Consider the following 20,261-nt stretch of genomic DNA (forward strand, 5'->3'; position numbering starts at 1 on the left):
TCTGCCAGCCCTTGGCTGTTGGCATGCACTGTAATATTCTCCCTGATTTTTTCCTCCAGCAGCTGCAGCTCCAGATGCACACAGATGTGTCTGCTAACAGCTTTTCACCCTCTGTGAGGTTCTGGGCAAGAAGGAGCCCCATCTCCTGGTGGAGGTTAGGTAGGCGCTGCCCTCTGAGAAGTCCCTGGGTTAGGACCCTGGAGACCCAAAGCTCTTGTGCTCCCACAGGATCCAGGGCCATGCACAAGCTGTAGGAGGTGGCCAAGACACCGGGCATCACTGTGCATCTCCACACTGGGTGGTGAGGCCATCAGTGCCCTGCAGCCCCGGGTCCAGCATGTGGAGGTGCAGCGTGGCAGGGGATGCACACCGGGGCTGTCGATCTGTGTGGTGCTGGTGTCCAAAACATGCTGGATCACACAAAACACACAGGTAAGCTGGGTGATGAGGCCTGCGTGTGGGTCTGGGTGCTCCGCACGCCTGGGGTGCTGTGGGTTGTGGCGCACCGTGCTCCCCCTGCTCCCCTGCCACCACCGAGTTCAGGGTGGGTTGAACACCTCTGTGGGTTTGGCAGTTGGGTTGTTTCGAAACCAGCAGGTTTCCAGGTACACCATAGGTCTTTTGATGCCACAGAGATCTGAAGACTAAATAAAGCTGTAAGACCCACTCTGCATAACACTCAGGTCTGGCTCCAAGAAACCTGGCTTCTTGTTATGGAATCTTTACATCAGCAGTTTCCTGCTGATGCCAGCGCTGCAATTTCTGTGTGTGTATAAGTGTGTAAAACAACAGAGCTCAGCAGAGCCACGCCAGCTAGGAAGGAGCTGGGTTTCACACTCTCTTTTTCCCTTTTCGTTTTGAAATGACCCCGTCTGGGCCTCCAATAAAAAACCAAAACATCTGGTGCCGGGTATTTGGCTGCTGGAAATCAGCTCCTCATTACTGAAAAGTGCAGAAGCGATGCAGGGATTCCTGGTGTATAGGTCAATAACACTTAAGGTCAAATTCATGCATCATCCCTATCCCTCCTGGCCTCTGAATATATGGACTGAGGATATCAAGGGAGCTGTGATGCTCTGTGCCAGCATGGGAGGTAAATTGTGAAGGTTAGTAAGGAAGCGATTGAATCAGTAACGAGTCCTTCAAGCCTGATTTATTGATGCTCTCGCGTAAGATCTCAGCAGGGTGAGATGCTGCCGTGAAGAAGAGACAAGTCAGCAAATCACGGTAACATGGCAGGCGTTCGATGTGTGGGCAGGACCCTCTGCCAGGATCACCCTGAGCCCTGGATGGGGTGGATGGATCAGCCCTTCTCTGGAGCTGGAGGTGAGGCCAAGCTTCTGCCCGGCCAGCTTGCTAGCTCTGCATGAAGAGGTGGAAGTTGGTCCTGGTGAATTCCTGATGGATGCTGTCAAGCAGTTTGTCTGAGCCCTGGGGAACATCCGAGAGGACCTGCTGCCCTGGAATGAAGCTCTGCTCGGGGGTGTAGGTGAATGTGAACGAGCTGGAGTAGATGAGGCCATCATCCCTGATCAGCAGGAGCGGGACTGCGATGGGGTATCGCAGCCACCTCCAGTCACTGCCAAAGGCAGAGACGTCAGGGACGACACACACGAGTGACTTGGGGCTCCTGGGAATGGCGCAGGAGAGGAAAATGTTAACCGAGGTGGGTCCCACACTCGAAGCGGTGCCAGTATGACTCCTCCAGCCTGGAGCTCAGCATGAAGCCTCCAGCCTATTTCCCCCCTTCTCCCGGGTGTTGTGTTCCTCTCTGCCAGGGCTGCTTGGTTGTTTGCAGCCCCCTGAGGTCTCTGTTATCTCCCACCCACCACTACCCCCAGGCTGCATCCAGGGCAGAGAGCAGCCACCAGCCACACTCATCCCTGCCTCTCGTTGCAATGCTCGTGCTTGGTCCTGCAGGACGGGCAGTGCAAGTGCCCCTGTCCCCAAGGCTGGCAGCCACGTCCCTCCCAGAGCTGCCCAGCACAGCCCAAACCTGGCGGCTGTTCCCTGCCTGTTCCCCACCCCTCGGCCACATTACCTGTACATCGTCTCTGCTTCCACGTCTCCGAACCACACCTTGAGGTGTGCATGGAAGTACTCCCCGTGCACCTCCAGCATGGCCACGTCCCCGCCACCCGTGAGCTGTGACAGGCAGTGCGTGTGGCAGTGTGTTATGTGGTGGAATGCGCCAGACTCCTTCTCCTGCAGGATGCTCTGCCTGCGCATCCCGTCCCCACCACAGCAGTCCAGACCTGGGCATTCCCACAGCATCCCAAAGCCAGGAGATGCTGAACACAGGTGCAAGGGCTCAGGAGCAGGAGCCATGGTAGAGGCAGGTGACAGAGGGGGAGAGGTGGCCCGTGGTCGGTGCTGTGTCTACCTGCAGGGCAGTGACGAGGGGCACGGGGCTGACGGGCTTGTGGATGCAGGCCAGGCTCTCGCTGAAGGTGTACTCCACCGTCTCAGTGCCGATGATGGTCCAGCAGGAGCCATCGTTCAGCAGCTCCCGGTTGGCTTCCTTCGGACAGGGAGACGCCTGTGGAGAGCATCACAGCTCCAAGCACACTGCAGTGGGGATGGCAGGGAACCAGGGTCGGGATGACTGGTCGGTTCCAGCAAGAGACTGCTTTGCTCACTGGGATATAAATGTCAAAGACCTCGGTGACGATGTTCCCACCGAAGCAGGCAAGACAGAGGCAGGTGGCTTTGCAGTGATTCTGACCTTAACTTGGATGCAAACCCTCTTTTCTAGAAGACCCCTCCCGGTGACATGTTCCCCAGCCAGCACCAACACAGAGGAGCTGGGAGAGAGGACAGGGAGCACCCTGGGTGTCCTCACCCCCTCCTCGTGCTACCATACCTGGAACTGGATCACTTTCTCCGTGGAGAGACACAGGTACATGTGGTCGCTGCCCTGGAACTGGAAGGCACATTTGTGGAGCTGGGAGATGGGCTCATCCACGTCCAGCATGGCGTACTGCTTCATCACCTTCCGGATGATCTGCGGGCAGCAGCAGCCCAGGGATGGTACCCGTTGCTGAGCCACAGAGCGGCCAGGACCATGTGCCTGACCCCCGCAGGGATGGAGGCTTACCAGGGGAGGCAGGGTGATGCCGGTGGCCGTGCAGACCAGCTGGACCACTGAACCGTAGCGGATATACCCTTCCCGCAGGGGGAACTCACTCCGGGTGCAGCACTCGTTGGCTTGCCAGGAAGGAGAGAGGCAGAGTCACTGCCCCAAGCAGCCGGGGAGCAGGTTAACCTGGGCTGCCTTGCTACACACAGCTCCGGCTGTGCTCCTGGTGCTTTTTTATTGCTTTCTCTGCTCTGCAGGTGCTCACTGCTTGGAAAGACCATTGCTCCCTGGGAGCCCAGCATGGGAGAGCAGAAGTGGGATGTGGTACCTTGGAGGGACACTGCTGGAGGTAGTGTGGGCAGAGATGCTGCTGGGCTTTGGCCTATTCCAGACAAGTTACTTGCTTGGATTTGTGAACGTCCTGACCAAGTCAGCTGTTGCTACCCTGGTCACAGCCCATGTGCCCTCAAGATATGACACCAACCCTTAAAGCCAGTGGGAAATGGCTATCAGCTCCAGGAACACTGGGCAGACGTGAGATCTGAGCTAGGTTCCCACACCCTCAGGCTAATTCCCACCCCTTTTTCCCCCCAAGAACTGGCTTTGCAGGAGGGGAGAGCCAGGGCTGGAGGTGGGCAGCCCTGGGCATCGCTGGTATCAGCAGCCCCTCGAGGGTCCTTACCCAGGTGGAGGGTGAAGGCTGCCCACTGCCTGGCGCTGGCGATGAAGGCTCCCCCCTCAACAGAGAGGTAGCGGGTGCTGACGGTCTGGGAGCGCAGGCGGTTGAAGAGGGAGACTTTGGAGCCCGAGGAGATGCAGACTGTGGGGAGAGGTGGCTGTGTTAGCGCTTGCCAGGTCTGTGCATGGCTTGAACTATGGCTTTGTCAAGCCGAGGGAGGGCAAGTCTTGTTTACTGGTGTTACCCAGCCGGGCAGGAGCCAGCCCCCTCCCAGCTGCCCTTCTCTCTACGTGCCAGCCCAGCTGGGCTTTTCAAAGGTGCAGGTGAAGCCCATGGTGTGGGGAGCATGTTGGCATCAGGGCATTCCACATTGTGGTGGGTGAACCGTTTGGAATTGAGACATCAATATGTCCAGATACATCCTCTTTTGGGGGTGCCCATGGGCTTTGGGTCCATCCTGGACCACTCTGGAGCCAAGCCATGAGCACTTGGACAGCATCCCACCCTGGGCTCACACCCACCTTCCTCCCCATAGAGCCATCCCCATACTCACGGTCCGTGTTCTTCAGCGACTGCTTCTTCTGTGAGGGCTTGGAGATGACCTTGATCAGCTTGCTGTGGAAGGTGCCGATCTCCTGCCCATTGCTGAAGAAGAGCTTCAGGACCAGGCGGAAATGTTTGCGCTTGTCCGCGTCCGAGATGTACAGTGCCTTGGCACAGCCGAAGCCCTGCCAAGGGTAGAGAGGAGCTGCTGGCAGCTCCAGCCCAGCCCCACGAGCCTTCCTCACCCTCCTCGCCCTCCTCAACACCCCACAAGGACATAATAGTACCCTTTCAAAGAGCCCCGGGTTCATTTAAAGGGGGAAACGACCAGAGATGTTATTACAGGTGGAATGAAGACCTGGGGATCGGCAGAGGCTTTATTTACACTGGGGGCAGAGAATTCCTCATGGAAATGAATGTTCACATGTGATTTATCCCACATAACATGAGAAATCGGCCTGGGTTTATGGTTTCTCCCCCCATCCTGGCTGATACGCTGTGCCTTAGCAGCAATGCAAGCACTGCAGACAAAGGCTCTTTTTGTAAGATTTCTGGCCCGACTCAGACCCCGTGCTCTTTGGGGACCCAGATAATGCTTTTTCTTCTTCTTTTCCCCCTATCCAAAGATGCCAGAGCTCTGCTAAAGCTCTTGAACTTTGGGATTGATCAGGGTGTTTTTTTGATGTTTATCTGCAAATGAAAGACTGGGCTTTCATTTTGCAATAAGCAGCAGCGCAGTTATTGGGAGAAGGTACTAGGGCTGAGGGAGCTGTGCAGATTTTGGCAGCCTGCCTGCCTGCCACAGGGCCGTCGATCTGAAAAGATGGTGCCGAAGATAGACAGGGCTCTTGGCAAGGCAGGGGAGCCTGCCTGGCTGCTCGGGCTGCTGCATGTGCCACAGCAAGGTGGCAGAGCAGGCGGGGGCAGTGATGGCTAGGAAGGAAGGACCGCAACATCCTGAGGAAGGGGATGATGTGACAGTCCGGGGCATGGGGTGACACTGGGGACAGCCCAGCCCTGATGTGAGTGAGAGGGCTCACAGCCCCAGGGAGCAGCGGCATTACCTTTGCGTCTGGCTGCTCCTCAAAGCTGAGCTTCTGGGTCTCCATCAGGCTGCTGCCCATGCTGTCCAGCCCCATGTACCCGCACACCCGAAAACCCGCCTCTCCCAGGTCCCTGGCTGGAAGAGACGGGGAGAAGCACCCTGCAGCCCCCGCACAGGCATGGGCTCGGCTCCTCCTGGCGCGGTGGGTGGCCCAGGCTCCAGCCCCCGCTGGGTCTGGACCGGGGAGGGCTCAGCCTCAAGGGTGGAAAGAAAACTTTGGGGCAGGGGCAAAGATAAACTAAACTGGGTCACTCTCCCCTTTGCAGAGGCGCAGGGCAGCTCTCTGTGGCACAGGAGGAGAGGTCCAGGGCTGCTGCCGAGTTCTTACCTTTTATCTGGTCTTGCTAACTTCCATCCTGGTCCGCTCAGGTAAACGCAAGGTGGGGGGCAGAAAAACCTGCAGAGACAAGAGGGTATTTTCTTATGGCACTTCAGCACCCAGAAAAGGTGCTTGGGGGCAGCGGGATGGCTGCACTGAGAGTGGGGACCCTCACTGGGGCTCACTGGTGCCACAGCAACGCTGCACCTGGGATGTATGTGGGGCTGCAGGATGTACGTGGGGCTGGGGATCCCCAGGCTGGGGGGCGCAGGCAGGGCTGGCCGGAGGAATTGGGCTCTGCTGAAGCAGCTGCCTCAGCCTCTCTGCCCTCCACCAGCTGCCTCCAGCTGCAGAATCTGGCCCCAGCCCGGGGCAGCTGCCACATCTGTTAGTGCCAGTGGTAGCCATCAGCCCACTGGCCACAGGACATACCCAGAAGGGGAGGACTGGGCACCTTGGCTGCCCCCAGCCCCGAGCCAAGGAGGGATCAGGCCCCCTGTCTCTGCCCGCCTGCCATGTGGGAGTTTCAGCAGGTCGGGAACAGAGTTTGCATTCACAGCCAGGTTCACAGCCCAACGCAAATAAATCTATAGCCAGGGTTTTGGAAACCTGTTTTCCTGTGTTTTATTTGGGTTTCCACTGTCTTTGCACTTGTGTGAATGGTGCAAATTCATCTGCTATTGGTACTGTGTAAAGCACTAGCAGAGAAACCACCAGTGCAGGGGGCTGGATATTTCAGAGCCCTAAAGTCCTGGGCATGGGTTTATTTAAACAAGTCATCCACAGCACGGGCCCCTGACTCCCACCACGAAGGAAAACAGGACCAGCACCTTTAAACTTTAACCTGGGAGTTCTGTGCTGGTTTTCTCTCCCTCTCCAGACCTGGCATCTGATTTTCATGCTCATCCTTTGCATGGGGTCTGCAGCAGGGGAAAGAGGCTGTGCCAAAGGCTCAGCGATATGAAGGCTTCCCTCCTGGCTGGAAGACCCAGTCCCGAAATAAAACTTTTACTGGCAGACCAGCAGCCCCTGGCAGGAGACTGGCTGCAATGAGGACTTTGTAGGCACAGCCAGCCCAGCCTAGAGCTCTTTTTTGCTGGGGTGTGGGTGGGTTACGCCTTAGAGGTAGAGTTTGTCGCCTCATAGATATTCCACACTTGGTAATAAGGGAGGAATATTTATATATCACAAGGATTAATGGAGGATTAATGATATTACAGTGCCACAGTCTGACATCACTGCCCAGAAGTAGCAATTTTGGAAATTCAAGCCAGAACCTCAAAGTGTTTTTGCAGTGCAGGAAGGGTTTTCAAAAATAGCAGCTTTTTTGAGACCGTGGGCATTGATGGCAACGCCCCAGTCCCTGCTGTGGCCGTTCAGATTTTAAGACAAGATTTCCAGAGCACTTAGAACACTAACCTTTCCTCCTCTTCATCTTTATAATTTCATTCTTGGGGGGTAAGATCTGAATAGTCTCTTTCCTTCTTTACTTCATCTTTCCAATCTCCAGCACTCCACGGGAGGAACCTAACCACTGGGAGTGTCTAACTGGGATGGATGCAGGTGGAGGTTAATATCTTTCTCGTGTTACTCAGTTCATGAAGACTAAATTATGGCCCTGGATGCAAAGAGGCTGTGAGTGGATGGCGAGGGGCTATGTCAAATCATTTGCTTCATTAGCTTAGAGAAATCTAGCATGGCTGAAATCGAGCTTTAGGTTGCTGGGTTTGGAAGCTGCTACGGGAGAAGATGGAGCGATCTCCTACCTTTTTTCATTGCCATAGGACTTCTGTGCGACTTTGGCGTGCAGTATCAGTACCGTCTGGTCTGCTGGCAGCTGCAGGTACCTCCGCACACCATCTCGAAGCAGGTTGGTTTGGTACAGGTTGGATCTACAAGACAGCGATCCCCCAGCGCTGCAACACCAGAGCCAGCTCCTTGCCTGGCCCTATGCCGAGTGGGGAGCCTGGAGCTCCCTCCCTGTCCAGCCTGATGGGGTGGCGGAGGTGGAAAGGCTTTCCCATCGGAAAGCACTGGAGCCTTCGCTCTAAGACCAGGGCTGGCGCTGACAAATACAAAGTTTGGATAACTGAATAACTGCTTCATCAGTTTTCCATCAAACACGCACAGGGCGCTACGTTGGTAGCACTGCACCACACATTTCTATGATTTCCAGCCCCATGCAGTGGTGGCAGTGCTCTAATTCTTTATCAGTTTGTTTTATCCACCTGATGTGCTTGTTGCTGTATGGCTTTTTTGTGAGTTGGGAAATGATGCTACGGAGCCCTGAGCGCAGCTGGGGAGCTGTCAGGCAAGGAGGAGCTGCTCGTCTGCTTCTGCGAGGGCTGTTGGGTGAAAATAGCTGCATTTTTCTCCAAGATCTAAGTAGTAGGTAGTTTTGCTGATTGTTTCTGCTCTATTAACTAGAAGGAGTTCCCATACACCTGACATTTACCTCTGCTTAGTAGGCTGGGCGTTAGCTGGCTAGAGGGAGATGAGGTGGGTCTGAGTCCGAGGTGCTCTGCTCTGCCACCTGGGACATGTGTGCAAGAACCGGGGGATAAGAACGGGGGGAGCTATGGGGTGTCTACTGGGGACAACTTCTGTGGTGCTGACGTGCTTTCAGAGGAGGTGAGACGACCCATCTGAAGAACACCAGCTCCTGCCCCTAAGCCCCCTGAGTACCTTCATCTGGATAAGAGGAAACCAGAGGAGAGGGAAGGGGTGCTGCCTGGGCAGGAGCCCCTCCTTGGCACATCTGCCAGTGTTTAGGGCATGGTAGCTGGGAACGCTCAAGAAATTGCTCCTACCAGGGGAACCCAGCCTGGTTGGTTATGAAAAGGTTTTGACTTAAGCCTGAGCTCACTTCTTTCACGTGCTGAGCTCCCTTGGCTTGCTGCAAAGGGTTGTTCATGCCTGCTGGTATTTGCCAACAGCTCTGTGTTTCTGCTTGCATGCCCAGGGGATGTTTTTGGACCCACTTGGGTGAGCATCAGACCCAAATCAGATCCAGCATCTTCAGGAGAGAGAAAGCTGTATGGAAACTGGTCTCAGGCTCTGGCTCCTGAACCTCCTAAGGCTCCTGGGGGTCACTCATGACCTTTCCACACAGCAACGGCCTCCCATCAGAGACAAACAGCAGTGGCCAGAGAAGGCTGTGAAGTCCCAACCGCAGCTGCAAACACAGTCAATGAGAGAAAGCGGCCAGGGACTGTGGGGAGCACCTGGGGATGACTCAGAGAAGCAATGAGGATGCGGGGCATCAGCCATGGCCACCCAGGGAAAATCTTTCAGGAGGTGTGCAGCAGAATATCCCCATTAAATACAGCCTCTCTTCCTCTTAAATAGGCTAGAAATGGGGAATAATTGAGGGCATAAACAACCAGATGTGTGAAGGGAGGTAAATCTGGTTCTGCCAAGCATCCTAAGGCAGGTTATGGTGAGCTCTTGCTGGGCTCAGTGGCCAGAGCAAGCTCCTAGGGAGAGAAGCAGCAAGCAGACATCCCAAGCAACCTTTTAGAAGAGTTCACCTGCCAATTCTGTTCTTCCCAGTGCAACACGTGTAGTTTAAAAATGCTGTGCCCTTTATAGCTTCTAGGATCCATGTTACAATTTGCTTTAAATGTATATCCCTTCACTTCCAGCTTTCCCATGTTGTGGATGAAGCTGGTGCTCTCCTGTTTGTGGAAGACAAACACATCTCCCATACACACAAATATTTACCCAGCGTCTCCTCTGGGTAGTCCCATGGGGACCTGATGTTTTGCACTCCATGGATTTTCTCATCGCTGCTCTGTTCGGTTATCAGCCAGGCGATACAATCTCCTGCCCTCCTTGTTCTCAAGTCTTTATCCTAGATGTGTTATCTGGATCACTAGCAAGCATAAATCGACAGAGCTCTGCCAAAATCAGATTTACAGCCAGTGCCAGTGTCACCCACAGCATGAGCTGCCTAGCTGTGTCTGGGAAATGAAGGTTTTACGGCCACAGCAAGCCCGCTCCTGACTGCAGAGCACACGCTGCCAGCACACGGCGAGGCAGAAGGAGCTTCTTCACCAGACAGACCCTCAGATCACCCTTGACAGCTCCCGTGCTGAGGCTGGATCTGTCCCCTCTGACCCTCCATCGTGGGGCTGGGAGACTCCTGCTCCAGCATGCTGCAGCTGAGCTTCACCAGCTGGTACCCCACCAGTGCCCGCTCCTGGGTGGGTTACTGAGCCTTGCTGGAAAGTTTCACTCCAGCCTTTCTGTCCGCTGAATGGTTTGTATCTTTGCACAGCCAAAGAGATCCTGTAAGGAAGTTATTTAATCTTTTTCTGTAATGGTAATCTGCAGCTGTCTCACTCTCTGCTGCCAAGCAATAGTGTGATTTCAGCTTTGATCCACCTTTGCTATTTTCCCCTTCATCTAAAAGCGTCATTTGGGAATCTCTTGCAAAAGTCTTTGGTTTTGGTGGTTTGTTTTTTTTTGTTTTTGTTTTTGTTTTTTGTTTTTTGTTTTTTTACAGAACTACTGATTGTGATCAGGATAAATGTGGAAACAGATTGAGTAAAAGGCTGTCCATCAGCCTAACCTTGGATATTCTTTTGCGCTAATGCACACAGTGAAAAATGAGTTTTGAACCTTGCTGGCTCTGTTCAGTAGCATTTCACCCCCAGTTTGTCAGAGACAACAGGCACAGAGCAGGGAAGAACCAGGCTGGGTGCGTGAATTTTTTCCTGGTGAGTCTCATCATTCAGTATTCAGTGCAAAATGAGGAGCATAGCTTTGGGTCTCAGCTGTGCGGACACATGCTCCATCCCTGTTTGTGTCACTTACTGGCACCAAAGTGTCCATCAGCACCCATCCATATAGCTTGGGATCTGCTGGGAAGCACCAAGCCCCATGGAGCTACTGGGCTAGCAGCCTGTCCCATTAACCCATTGGCAGAGTGAGGAACAGCCTGGTACCGAGGCCAGGCAGCAGCAGGGAGTGTTCAGGAGCAAACTGCCAAAACTTGTGGATTAAGACGTGTGCTGACAGCATGGCCAGCAGCAATGCCTGCTCTGCAGAGCCTCCTGCGGCACTGGCTCCGGGCAGGGCCAGGCTTGTGCAGGTATCACTGCTCCCTGCCATCCGTACGTAATACTAGAGGCACGTGGGTTACTGCCCAGAGCTTATTAAAGAGCATTCTGGAATAATTATCTATATACTATTTACTACTTAAAGTGGGAATGTGCATGCCAAAGGCAGGTAAACAGAGCATAGTTCTTCAGATTTGATCTCTAGCTGGGGGAACGTCTACCTAAAAACTTGTTCTTTTTCTCTTTGTCCGTTCTCTGCAGCCATTGCCTTCCAAATTTTGGGGCTAAATTGTTTCAGTGACGCATTTCTGAACAGTGCTTGCCATTCTGCCCATGGAGGCGACCACCCAGCATCCATCATCTGGTTTAAATTTACCTTCAGAGAGTCAAAGGGCTATTGCTAAAGCAGCTCAATATACCCACTAGGCTCCTCCTGGCACCTACCTCCTCCTCAGGGTTACAGGGAATTATTCACTCCTTCTGACATTTATTATATTAAATTATTAAAATGCTTTGATTGTAGTGCAGTGTTAGTTCAGTGTCATGTTAGCAGCCCTGCACAGGCCGAGCTCTTGGAGCTCATGCTAAAAGCCTCCTTTTCAGAGCCTGAGGTCTCAGCTGGGACTGGGCTGCTCTCGCACACAGCCAGGCATTATGTGGAAGCAGGGGGGGAGCAAGGGGGGAACCACCACCTTTCTCCTACGCCGATTTTTGTAAGCCTTTCCCCCTCCCTGCTCAGCCTGGCATCACTTACCACCAAGGTTTTCCCTCGCTTTAGGTTGGGATGCGCCTCAGGGCTGCAAGTGTGCTTTGAGGTGCATCTCTGGGGTGGCTCTGCACTGGTGCTGGAGGTGGGAGACACCCAGGGCACCCGTGGGTATTTGCAAGCCCTGGCTGTGTTGCTGTGCCTTCTTCCATGGGAAATGAAGGAGCAAAAGGAGTGCCCTGTGTGTGAGGCACACAGCTGGACTGTCTTGTGAAGGGCTGTTTCATGTGGGCATGCAGGGAACCCAGGCAGGCACAGATGCTTTCGTAGGGTCAGACCCCGCGGTCACATCGCCGAGTTTAGGAGAGCTGATGTTTAACACGCCAGCTGAAAACTACCCCTCGCCATCTCAGCAGTGAGCGTGGGGGGCATCACTCGGCGCTTTTTCCTGCCTCCAGCTGGGAAACACATTTGCTCCTTCCTTGGTCCCAGGGGGTCGGGCAGGGCTGTGCATCATGATGGCCGAGCACTGCAGCTCGGTGCACCCTGCCTTCCCACTCGGCTGCTGCCCTGCGCCGGCACCAGGCACGGCTCCTGCCTCTGGCACCAGCAGGGGAGAACCCAACCAAGGGGCCTTCCCCGCTCAGCCATCCCCTGCCTCTGGGTTGCACATTCCTGCTGAGACAGCCAGGCTCGTGGTGTGGGACAAATCCTGGTCCCCACCGCGCCTTCTGCTCTGCGAGGGCACATCAGGCCCGCAAGATGCTGCATGTGCACCCCTGAGCAACTGCCAGAGCAGAAAAAAGCACCTTTACGGGCACTGGGAGAAGCAAACAGCCTTCTGCACTGCTGCTTTCCACTTCACAGGCGTACAGCAGCTCTGGCGGCAGGGAAAAGGATCCGATTTTTTTGGTCCTCTGGGAATGAAAGTACCTGACTCAGGAGACCAACACACAATCCCGGCAGCTATTGTTTAGAAACTGGGTCTTCAAATCAACTCGTTATACAGGAACTTTTAACTCATGGTAACAGTGTCCCCAAGCACAGGTAACGCTGAATTCAAGCGCAGAGATTTAATTTGCTGCTTTCCCCCCCCAAAGGAGCTGCCGTTTTGCCTCGCTCAGGCCATGGCTGCCCTGCAGCTCACTGGGGACCTGCTGTCACAGAGGGCAATTGTTCTTTCCTCAGCTTGGGGAAACCAAATGTCCTAATAAAAAATATCCATTTTAGAGCTCTGGGTTATATTTTGTACAGAGCAGAGGAGAAAATGGGTATGGAGTCAATGCAATGTTTATGCAAAAGGAAAAGCCATTAGAAATCACAGAAATGAGAAGCCTGCAGTTTCTGGCTTCCCTCATTTTTCAATACCTCCTTTAATCCAGACCAACCCAACCCACAAGCCCTTGTATATGCATGGGTATTTATAAATCCTATATTTTCCTCACTGCACACACAAGTGAAATTCAGCCTTTTCTGGGCTTGGGGGATTTATCGACCACACCAACGGCAAACACCAGCCGAGGGCAGGAAGCACAAAAGCCCTGCAGTGGTGAGCTCTGCAGGGGACCGGGGGCCAGCCGGGGTGGGCACCCTGGGGGGGGGGGGGGGCTCCCCAGCTGCCCTGTGCCTGCCCTAACACCCTCAAAACACCCAAGTTTGATCACGCTGTATTGGCTCATCTACTAGAAAATGCAGAGAATGTGGGTGATTTCCTGAAGTCTTCTCTCTGTTCCTCATGTTGGTGACTGCAAAAAGGAAAGTGCTGGTAAAGCACTAAACCACAGCCCTGCAAAGCACTCAAGGTGGTTCCTACCACCACTAGAGTGCTGAGAGGAGGTGGAGGGCTGGGAAGGTCAGTTCCAGGGTGTCTAAGAAGCCTCTGTTGATGATCTCCATCGCTACAGTTGGGCACATCAGTTGACCTTCTTGGAAGCTCAACCTGAGGCTCTACAGCCCGCAGAGCTCTGCTCTGCAGCCCCCTGGTTCGCACCCACCTCCCCACACTGCAGCCAGTACCTGCAGGGGCTCCTAAACTCAAAGGGATAGCAAATGTGGAGTCCCCTTTTTCCAGGACCTTCTGAGTTTATAGAGTTCCCAGGTGCACTCCCATAGCTGGGGAAGACGAGAGGAAAAGAAAAAAGGGGGGAAGAGGGAAAAAAGAAAAGGGAAAAAAGAAAAAGAGGGGAAGGGAAAAAATAAAAAAGAAGGGACAAAAAAGAAAAAGGGGCCGAAAACAGAAAGAAAAAGAAAAAAATGGGGGTGAAGCAGAAAAAAGAAGAAAAAAAAAAGGGGGGGGGAAGGAAAAAAAGAAAAAGGGAAAAAAGAAGCCGCCCCTCCTTGGCCGCTCGCAGGGCCGGGCGAGTGCCCGCAGCGGTGCAGAGCCCGGGGCCGCCGCACGCCGCTGCCCACCGCCGCTTCCACCTGCGCGCAGGTCCCGCTCGCCCGTGGGCACCTGCACGGACACGGCCCGTGGGGCGGGGGGTGCCGCGGGCCCCCCAGCCGGGCCAGGCGGCCGGACCCCCCCTCCAGCGCTGCCCCGGGGCCGGGCCGGGGCGCGGCGGCCGTACCCGCCCCGCCGCCCCCCCCCGCCCCCCCCGCCCCCCCCCGCCCCGTTAAATGCCGCGCGGGGCCCCGCTGCCTCCCACCGCTGCTGCCGCCGCGCAGCGAACCGCGCCCGCGCAGCGACCCGCGCAGCTCCGCGCCCACCGTACCTGGCCCAGCAGCGCGGCGGGGAGCGGCTCGGCGGCCGGCCCGGGTGAGTGAGGGGCTCCGCGGGCCCCACCGCCCCTGCGGAAGGGAAGGGAGAGGGAGAGGAGGGTGAGGGGAGCCCGGCCCGGCCAGGTGGCGCTGAGACCGCGGTGCTGTGCGCGGCGGGGGCTGCGGGGGCTTTTCCTCGGCGTGGCGCTGGCAGGGAGGGGAGCAGCGGTCCTGGGCATGAAGAGCAGAAAGCAAAGCCGGCGCAGGGTGGGGAAGAGCAGAGCCTTTGCAATGGGGTGTTCCCCCAGGGCAGGGGCTGGGGCGCTCCCAGAGCCCCCACCTGTATGGCCTTGGCCCCAGCAGCCGTGCCAGTGGTTGCCCCCCACGAGTGTGCGGGGCAGGGGGTACGCTTTGGAGAGGCAGTGGCAAGGCGTGGTACCCCGCATGGTACCCCGCTCTGCCCCTCGGTGCGCTGTGGAGGATGTAAACTCTTCCCTGTCGGGATGGCGCAGTTTGCAGGCTGCCTGCTCTGCTTACCTTTCGCCCAGCTTTCGGGCAGGTTCTTGCTTATACAGTCGAGGATTTCTTTTAGCAGAGAATAATAAAGTCTGGTACACCTGGGCAAGGTGTTACTGAGCAATAGGAGATCGAGATCCTGCGAAAAGATAAGCTTAAAAGTGCGTCCTAAGTTTGTTATGCACCGTTTCCGCACGACTGGAAAATTGGGTCTGTGCATACTCATAAATATGTTTGCACAGGCTATCACCCACCTTTGGCTTATAATTCCAACCATTTCAGAGGGGAAAATTAGCTTTGGGCACTTTTGTTCCAAGCAATTACATGGGAAAATTTGTTTGGAAAATCAGATTATTCTGCAGTCGTCTTATTTCTGCTAACACGCAGCCACCTGAGATAAGTGGAGCTGAGCAGATCCACGATGTGGTGGTATGTGCTCTGCTGGGGTTTCCCCCCTCGTTTGGTGAGGGCAGCCTTTGCTGCGGTGCAGAGAGCCCAAATCCAGCCAGGACACAGGGCTCCAGCGCGGGAGCTGGTGTCAGTGGCGGCTGGCAGGGAAACGGGACTGTCCCGCTTTGAAGGAAGCCACCACGTGTGTGCAGGGGCTCTGCGGGGCAAAGGGGGCTCCAAAAGAGGAGCCTGTTCACACCCCAGCTCTGAGAGAAGGCACACAACTTCATCTCTTCTGCTCAAACTCATAGGATTTTTGCTTCACTGAAGCCCAGACTATTTATAAAGTTACTGTGAAGTCCTCCCTGTGGGACCCTCTGTAGCGTCTCTTGACAATAAAGATTATTTTTTTTATTTTTCCGAGAACAGGAGCAATTAATCGCAGGCAGTGAGCGTGCAGGTTCTCAGTAACAAGTAGAAACTGCATTTCACAAGCAGATTCTTGTGATCTCTGCAGGGATTCATTAGATTGGCATCTGATATCAGCAAAAAATGTGTGTGGGGAAATCTCCTCCCAGATCTCAGCCCTGATATTTGCCACCAGGATATGGATAAATTTGGCCTCATCTGAAATACAAATTCCCATCTGGAAAGCATGCAAGAGATCTTGGTGTTTGCAGTAAAATGACACTTTCCATCAAAGCAGGCGGGATATTGCTGCATCCAACTGGAAAAAGCTGTTGTTGATTTTTCTGGAAGTTGTAACTTTCTTTTCTCTTGAAGAATTAAAGAAATTTTACGTGATTAGTACAAGATGGGCTTGGGAGCTGCCTTTGTTGGCGACGGTAGCAAACAGAAAAGACGCAGCCAACAAGGCAGCCTGTTGTCGGCAATCTGCGGTCACAGAAGATGTTTGTGCTCCGATTGCTCATAACATAGCATTTTCCTTGAGGTTGGCATTAGGGGTTAAAGGTTTTCAAGAGAAGCCTTTGTTTAAACATCTTTAAAGTTTCCAATAGGGGCCCCTTTGTTCGCTTTTGGAGCAGTGTGCCTGCCTTGTTAAAAACTCAGCGCTCATAAAATGCCATTTACAAACGCTTGATGAATAGGGCTGAGACGTGGAGGGGGAGATAAGTAGCGTTTGTATCTACACACACATGTGAGTTACAGACAAGCCCCGCTGTGAGTGAATAAACGGGACCCAGAAAAAACACCGCAAAAGAAAAAAAAAGAAAGATTGAGTGGTGTTTATAGAGAAACTTAGAAAAATCAGCTACTCCCCCCAGAACCGGTGGGTCCCTCCTGGGCCAGATGTCACTCACGTCTCCTCCAGCTGTGCCAGGAGGCTGAGCGGCTCCTGCCGCTTGTCAGTGCCTCTCAGTAATCGTGTTTCCTCCACTTTGGGCCCAAACAGAAGCAAATTGATCACCTGGGCTCCGTGCTGGAAGGGAGCTGCCATAAGGGCTCCATTGAGCCGCCGGGCGCGGGGACCTGGCCTCTGCGTTTTCTGTACCTGCTGCGGGCTAGCGAGAGTCGCCCCTCTAGGGACTTGCAGCACGTATGTGCCTTTAGGTGTGGAGTAACATTTTTAGCACTTAGAAGGCCTGGCTAAATATAAAGGGGTTTAAACCAGCCCTGCTGAAGCAGGGAAGGGTATAGGCATGTGCTTAGGAGACCCCAGAGACTGGAGCACAGCTACGGAGTGTTTCCACGCAGGGTGTCCCTGGGCTGCCGTGCCTGACTCTGTGTCTGAAGCAGCTTCTCAAGCAGCTTGCCCTTCCTGGCATTTTTTACTGGAGGACAGATCCATCTTCCCTAGCAACTTTCTGCCTTTGCCTGTGTGTCTTTGTCTGCAGGCTTCTGCTCTCTCGCCTTGCAAGCCCTTGGCTGCACACACGAGTCCATCACTAACCTGGTCCCTCTGGTGCCCATCAGGGAAATCTATAGGGATCAGCTGTGGTCCCTTGCAGAGAGGTGGCAGGAACTTGGTTTCTCTTCAGCCTTCCTGTCTGTGGGCTGTGTCATGCTGCTTTGGTGGTCAATTGCCACCGTGTAAGTTCAGCAGTCTTTGAGTTATAGTCACTGGGACCCGTAGGAGTCCGTGGTCTATGGCAGGAGTCAGTAGGGGCAGATCTGTTGATGGCAGAGGTAACCCACTATATAAGAGCCTGTGTCTTGGCTGGAAAATTAGCAGGGTCCACAAGCTGAAAAAGATAGAACCCCCCTGCCCTTGGGTATTCACAGCTCCTACACTTGCAGCTGGACTTGAATGGCTTCCCCAAAGTGTCACATTTGACACTCCCCTCGTTCTTTTTCTCTTTTTGCAGCATCTTGCTTTGGCTTTAACAGTACCAGCCAGGACGAGACTGACAAAACACGCTGGTCTGCGCTCAGATGCCAAGTAGCAGTCTCACTGCTGGTCCTCCATTTTGCTCTCCCTGTCATCTGCTGAACCTGTGTGTCAAGCAGATGATGGGCTGAGAGCAGCTTCCCCATGCCCATGTTCCCTAAAGCATGGCTGGGCATCCCCTCATCTGTCCGGAGCGCCCTTGTTTCACCCTGGCCAGCTCTGTGCCCTCATCCTGGGATGCAGGTGGGAGAGCCAGCTGTGCCACAGACTTCCCACAGCCTTGAGCAAGTGGCTTGGACTCTCCTCCTGGTCTCTGGTTCCTCATGCCATGATGTAGGACTCTTCTTGGAGAGTTTCCTGAGGCCTGAAAGCCTCAGTGAAGTGACCTTGGACTGTTCCCTGATCTCTCTTGGAAGCACAGACCTTGTAGGCACCTTGGCGACGACTTGGTCAATGCAAGAGAGTTGGGTGATTTCAGCCAGTTGCTCACAAGTTGACCAGAAAGGGCTAATCCCACATAGGGGTGAGGTTGAGGACAAGTGCTCCTCAGCCATGGCCTCAAATGCTGCTTTGAGCCCCTGGGAAGGTCTCACAGGAGGTTTCCATGCAGCATTCGAGTGTGCTGAGGAGGCCAGGGTGACATGCAGGTGCTGAGGCACAGGGTCCCCAAGGCATCTGCTCTTCAGTGTGGGAAGAACCAAGGCCACAGGCTGCTGCCCACGCTGAAGATCTTCTCTGGTGCATCTCCCGTGGGGAGAAGGCATCCCAGTCCTGGGACAGCAGGTCTTCTGCTGTCAGAGGGATGTGGTGGCTGTGAAGTTAGGTGGGAGCAGTTTCCTGTGCTACCTTTGGGGTTCTCCCTGTGAGAAGTATCAACCGGCTTGCTTGTCTGTCCTGAGGAGGGATGAAAAGTCTCCACATGCTTTTCTGCAGCCACCAAATGCTCCTCGCTTTCTGTTATTTCAATTAAACACATAAGCAGGATGGTAGGATAAAGGGGAGAGGCACAGGAATATTCTCCTGGTGTGTTTTCTTATGCCAACACATTGACTCACGTCTCCAGAGTGAGAAATATGATATAAAGATTTAGAGAAGGAGGTCAGGCAATGAATCTATGATTGCGGGGCTGAAATAGCAGGCGTTCTCTGTGGTTGTCTGTGCCGTGTAAGCTTGCTGGAGGTCAGCTGGGGATATTGGTCCCAGCAGATTTGGGAGACGGATGTCCTGCTAGTAACTATCAATCTCATTGCTTAGAGATACTGGCTGTGCTGCATCAGGAGCTCAGCTGCCAGACTTGCACCAGCCCAGGAGCTGCTCTGAGCCATTTCTCTTTCCTTTGTGGTTGAACACGCATATTTCTGCTGAAAAAAAATGCTAACACCTTCCTCCTGGAATGAGAACTTGGGCAGTGGATTGCTGCCTCAGCTTCTGGATGGCGCAGACCTCCTTCCCTACAAAGTCTGGTCTCTCAGCCCAGTTCAGCTGTCCCCCAGGGGCCTGTTTGCAGAAGAGCATTTGCTTTTTAAAGAGAGTCAGTAATATGGGTCTTTTACCTGTTGATCGCTCTTCATCAAAGTCTAAAAGTATTCCAAGATCCCTCCAGTTTTGCTTAAAATACCAGTTAGGAGCAGGGCTGAGTTTGTCAGTCATGCAGCTCAGGAGACAAGTGCAGCCTGAGGGCTTGAGCGGGACAGAGAGGAACAGAGTAGGAGGAACCTACTCAGAGGAACCAGCAGTCCTGACATAGGAGCCACCTGTTGACATGATTAGTTGAACAAGGGGAATTGGCTGACCATGTTTTCCTCTTGGCTAGATCTTTAACGCGTTCTTTGAAAGGCCATGCTTAATTTGCAAGAGAATACGGCATTTATTCTTGGCAGCTGTTGCCACAGCAGCCCAGGTACAGCGTGTTTCAGTGCAGAGGCTGGCTGGACAAGAGGCTTTGCTCCTGGTTGAGCTGCAGAGCACTGGGAGGTCTTTTAGAGATAGATTGGTGGCAGAGAAAGACCTCATGTTCTGCCGTGGAGAACATCTGAAAGGGGATGCTCTGTCCATTGCTATGCCCAACATTTCCCTCGCAAGGGGACTTCTTATGTCATCTAATAATATAAACCTGTTGGGACGTGTATGCTAAGTCCATGAGCTGTGAGGCAAGGACATCTGTCACTCAGCCTGCAAATGGACCTGAACAAGAAACCCATCTTCCTCCTGCCCTCGCTGTGCATGTGTTAATCATAGTGAGTGCGGGAGGGGGGCCCCATAAAACAGGGGATTAGCTTCTTTGGGGAGCAAACGGAGAGAAAAAAAGAAGTAATTTCTACATCCAGCAAAGTCTTCCTGTTACGGCACTCCTGCTGATTCGCTCCTGTTGAGTTTGGAGCCATGATGTGCTGTTTGAGAAATACAGCCTTGTTTTTCAAACAACATGTCCTTCCAGGTGGCGTTTGGCCCAGTAAAGCTGCCACAGTGTTGTAACCAGAGAGTACTGCAATGTCCTGGAAAGAGTCTGCTCTTGTTCTCCCACATGCATGTTTGGGAAGAAACAAGGACACATCAGTCCTTAAAAAGGGGGGGAAACCCCTATTTTGGGCTGGAAATTAATGTAATTTCCCTGGTCTCCATGTGCTTGTGCTCCCTGACTCTTACTTGCTCTGGAAACTGCATTGGTATGCTCTCTTGTGGGATTTGCAGCTCATCATCGAGCTGCTGTGGAGGATGAGCATTGAGCTGCTGGAGCTGTGGTTGAGTGCAAGGTCAACATTGCCTGTAAAATGGTCCTGAGGGTGGATTCAGTGCTCCTGGGCAGCAGAGGCA

General features: G+C 53.9%; 2 protein-coding genes across 2 annotated transcripts in view; one reads left to right on the forward strand and one right to left on the reverse strand.

Moving 5' to 3' along the window:
- Positions 1-16,556, reverse strand: RBPJL (recombination signal binding protein for immunoglobulin kappa J region like). Its single transcript, XM_056354447.1, is given in 12 exon segments — positions 1-1,630; positions 2,042-2,145; positions 2,384-2,539; positions 2,864-3,207; positions 3,762-3,899; positions 4,312-4,486; positions 5,366-5,481; positions 5,721-5,803; positions 7,492-7,617; positions 14,206-14,281; positions 14,729-14,823; positions 16,420-16,556. Coding segments are annotated over 12 exon segments (1,824 nt in total). The 3' UTR covers positions 1-1,356.
- MATN4 (matrilin 4) overlaps positions 14,153-20,261 on the forward strand; it is an 18,072-nt gene continuing 11,963 nt past the window's right edge. Inside the window, 1 exon segment of the mRNA XM_056354935.1 lies at positions 14,153-14,249. The gene's annotated coding sequence lies outside the window, so the exon portion shown is untranslated.

Source organism: Falco biarmicus, chromosome 10 (genome assembly GCF_023638135.1).
Source record: "Falco biarmicus isolate bFalBia1 chromosome 10, bFalBia1.pri, whole genome shotgun sequence".
NCBI classification, from domain to species: domain Eukaryota; kingdom Metazoa; phylum Chordata; class Aves; order Falconiformes; family Falconidae; genus Falco; species Falco biarmicus.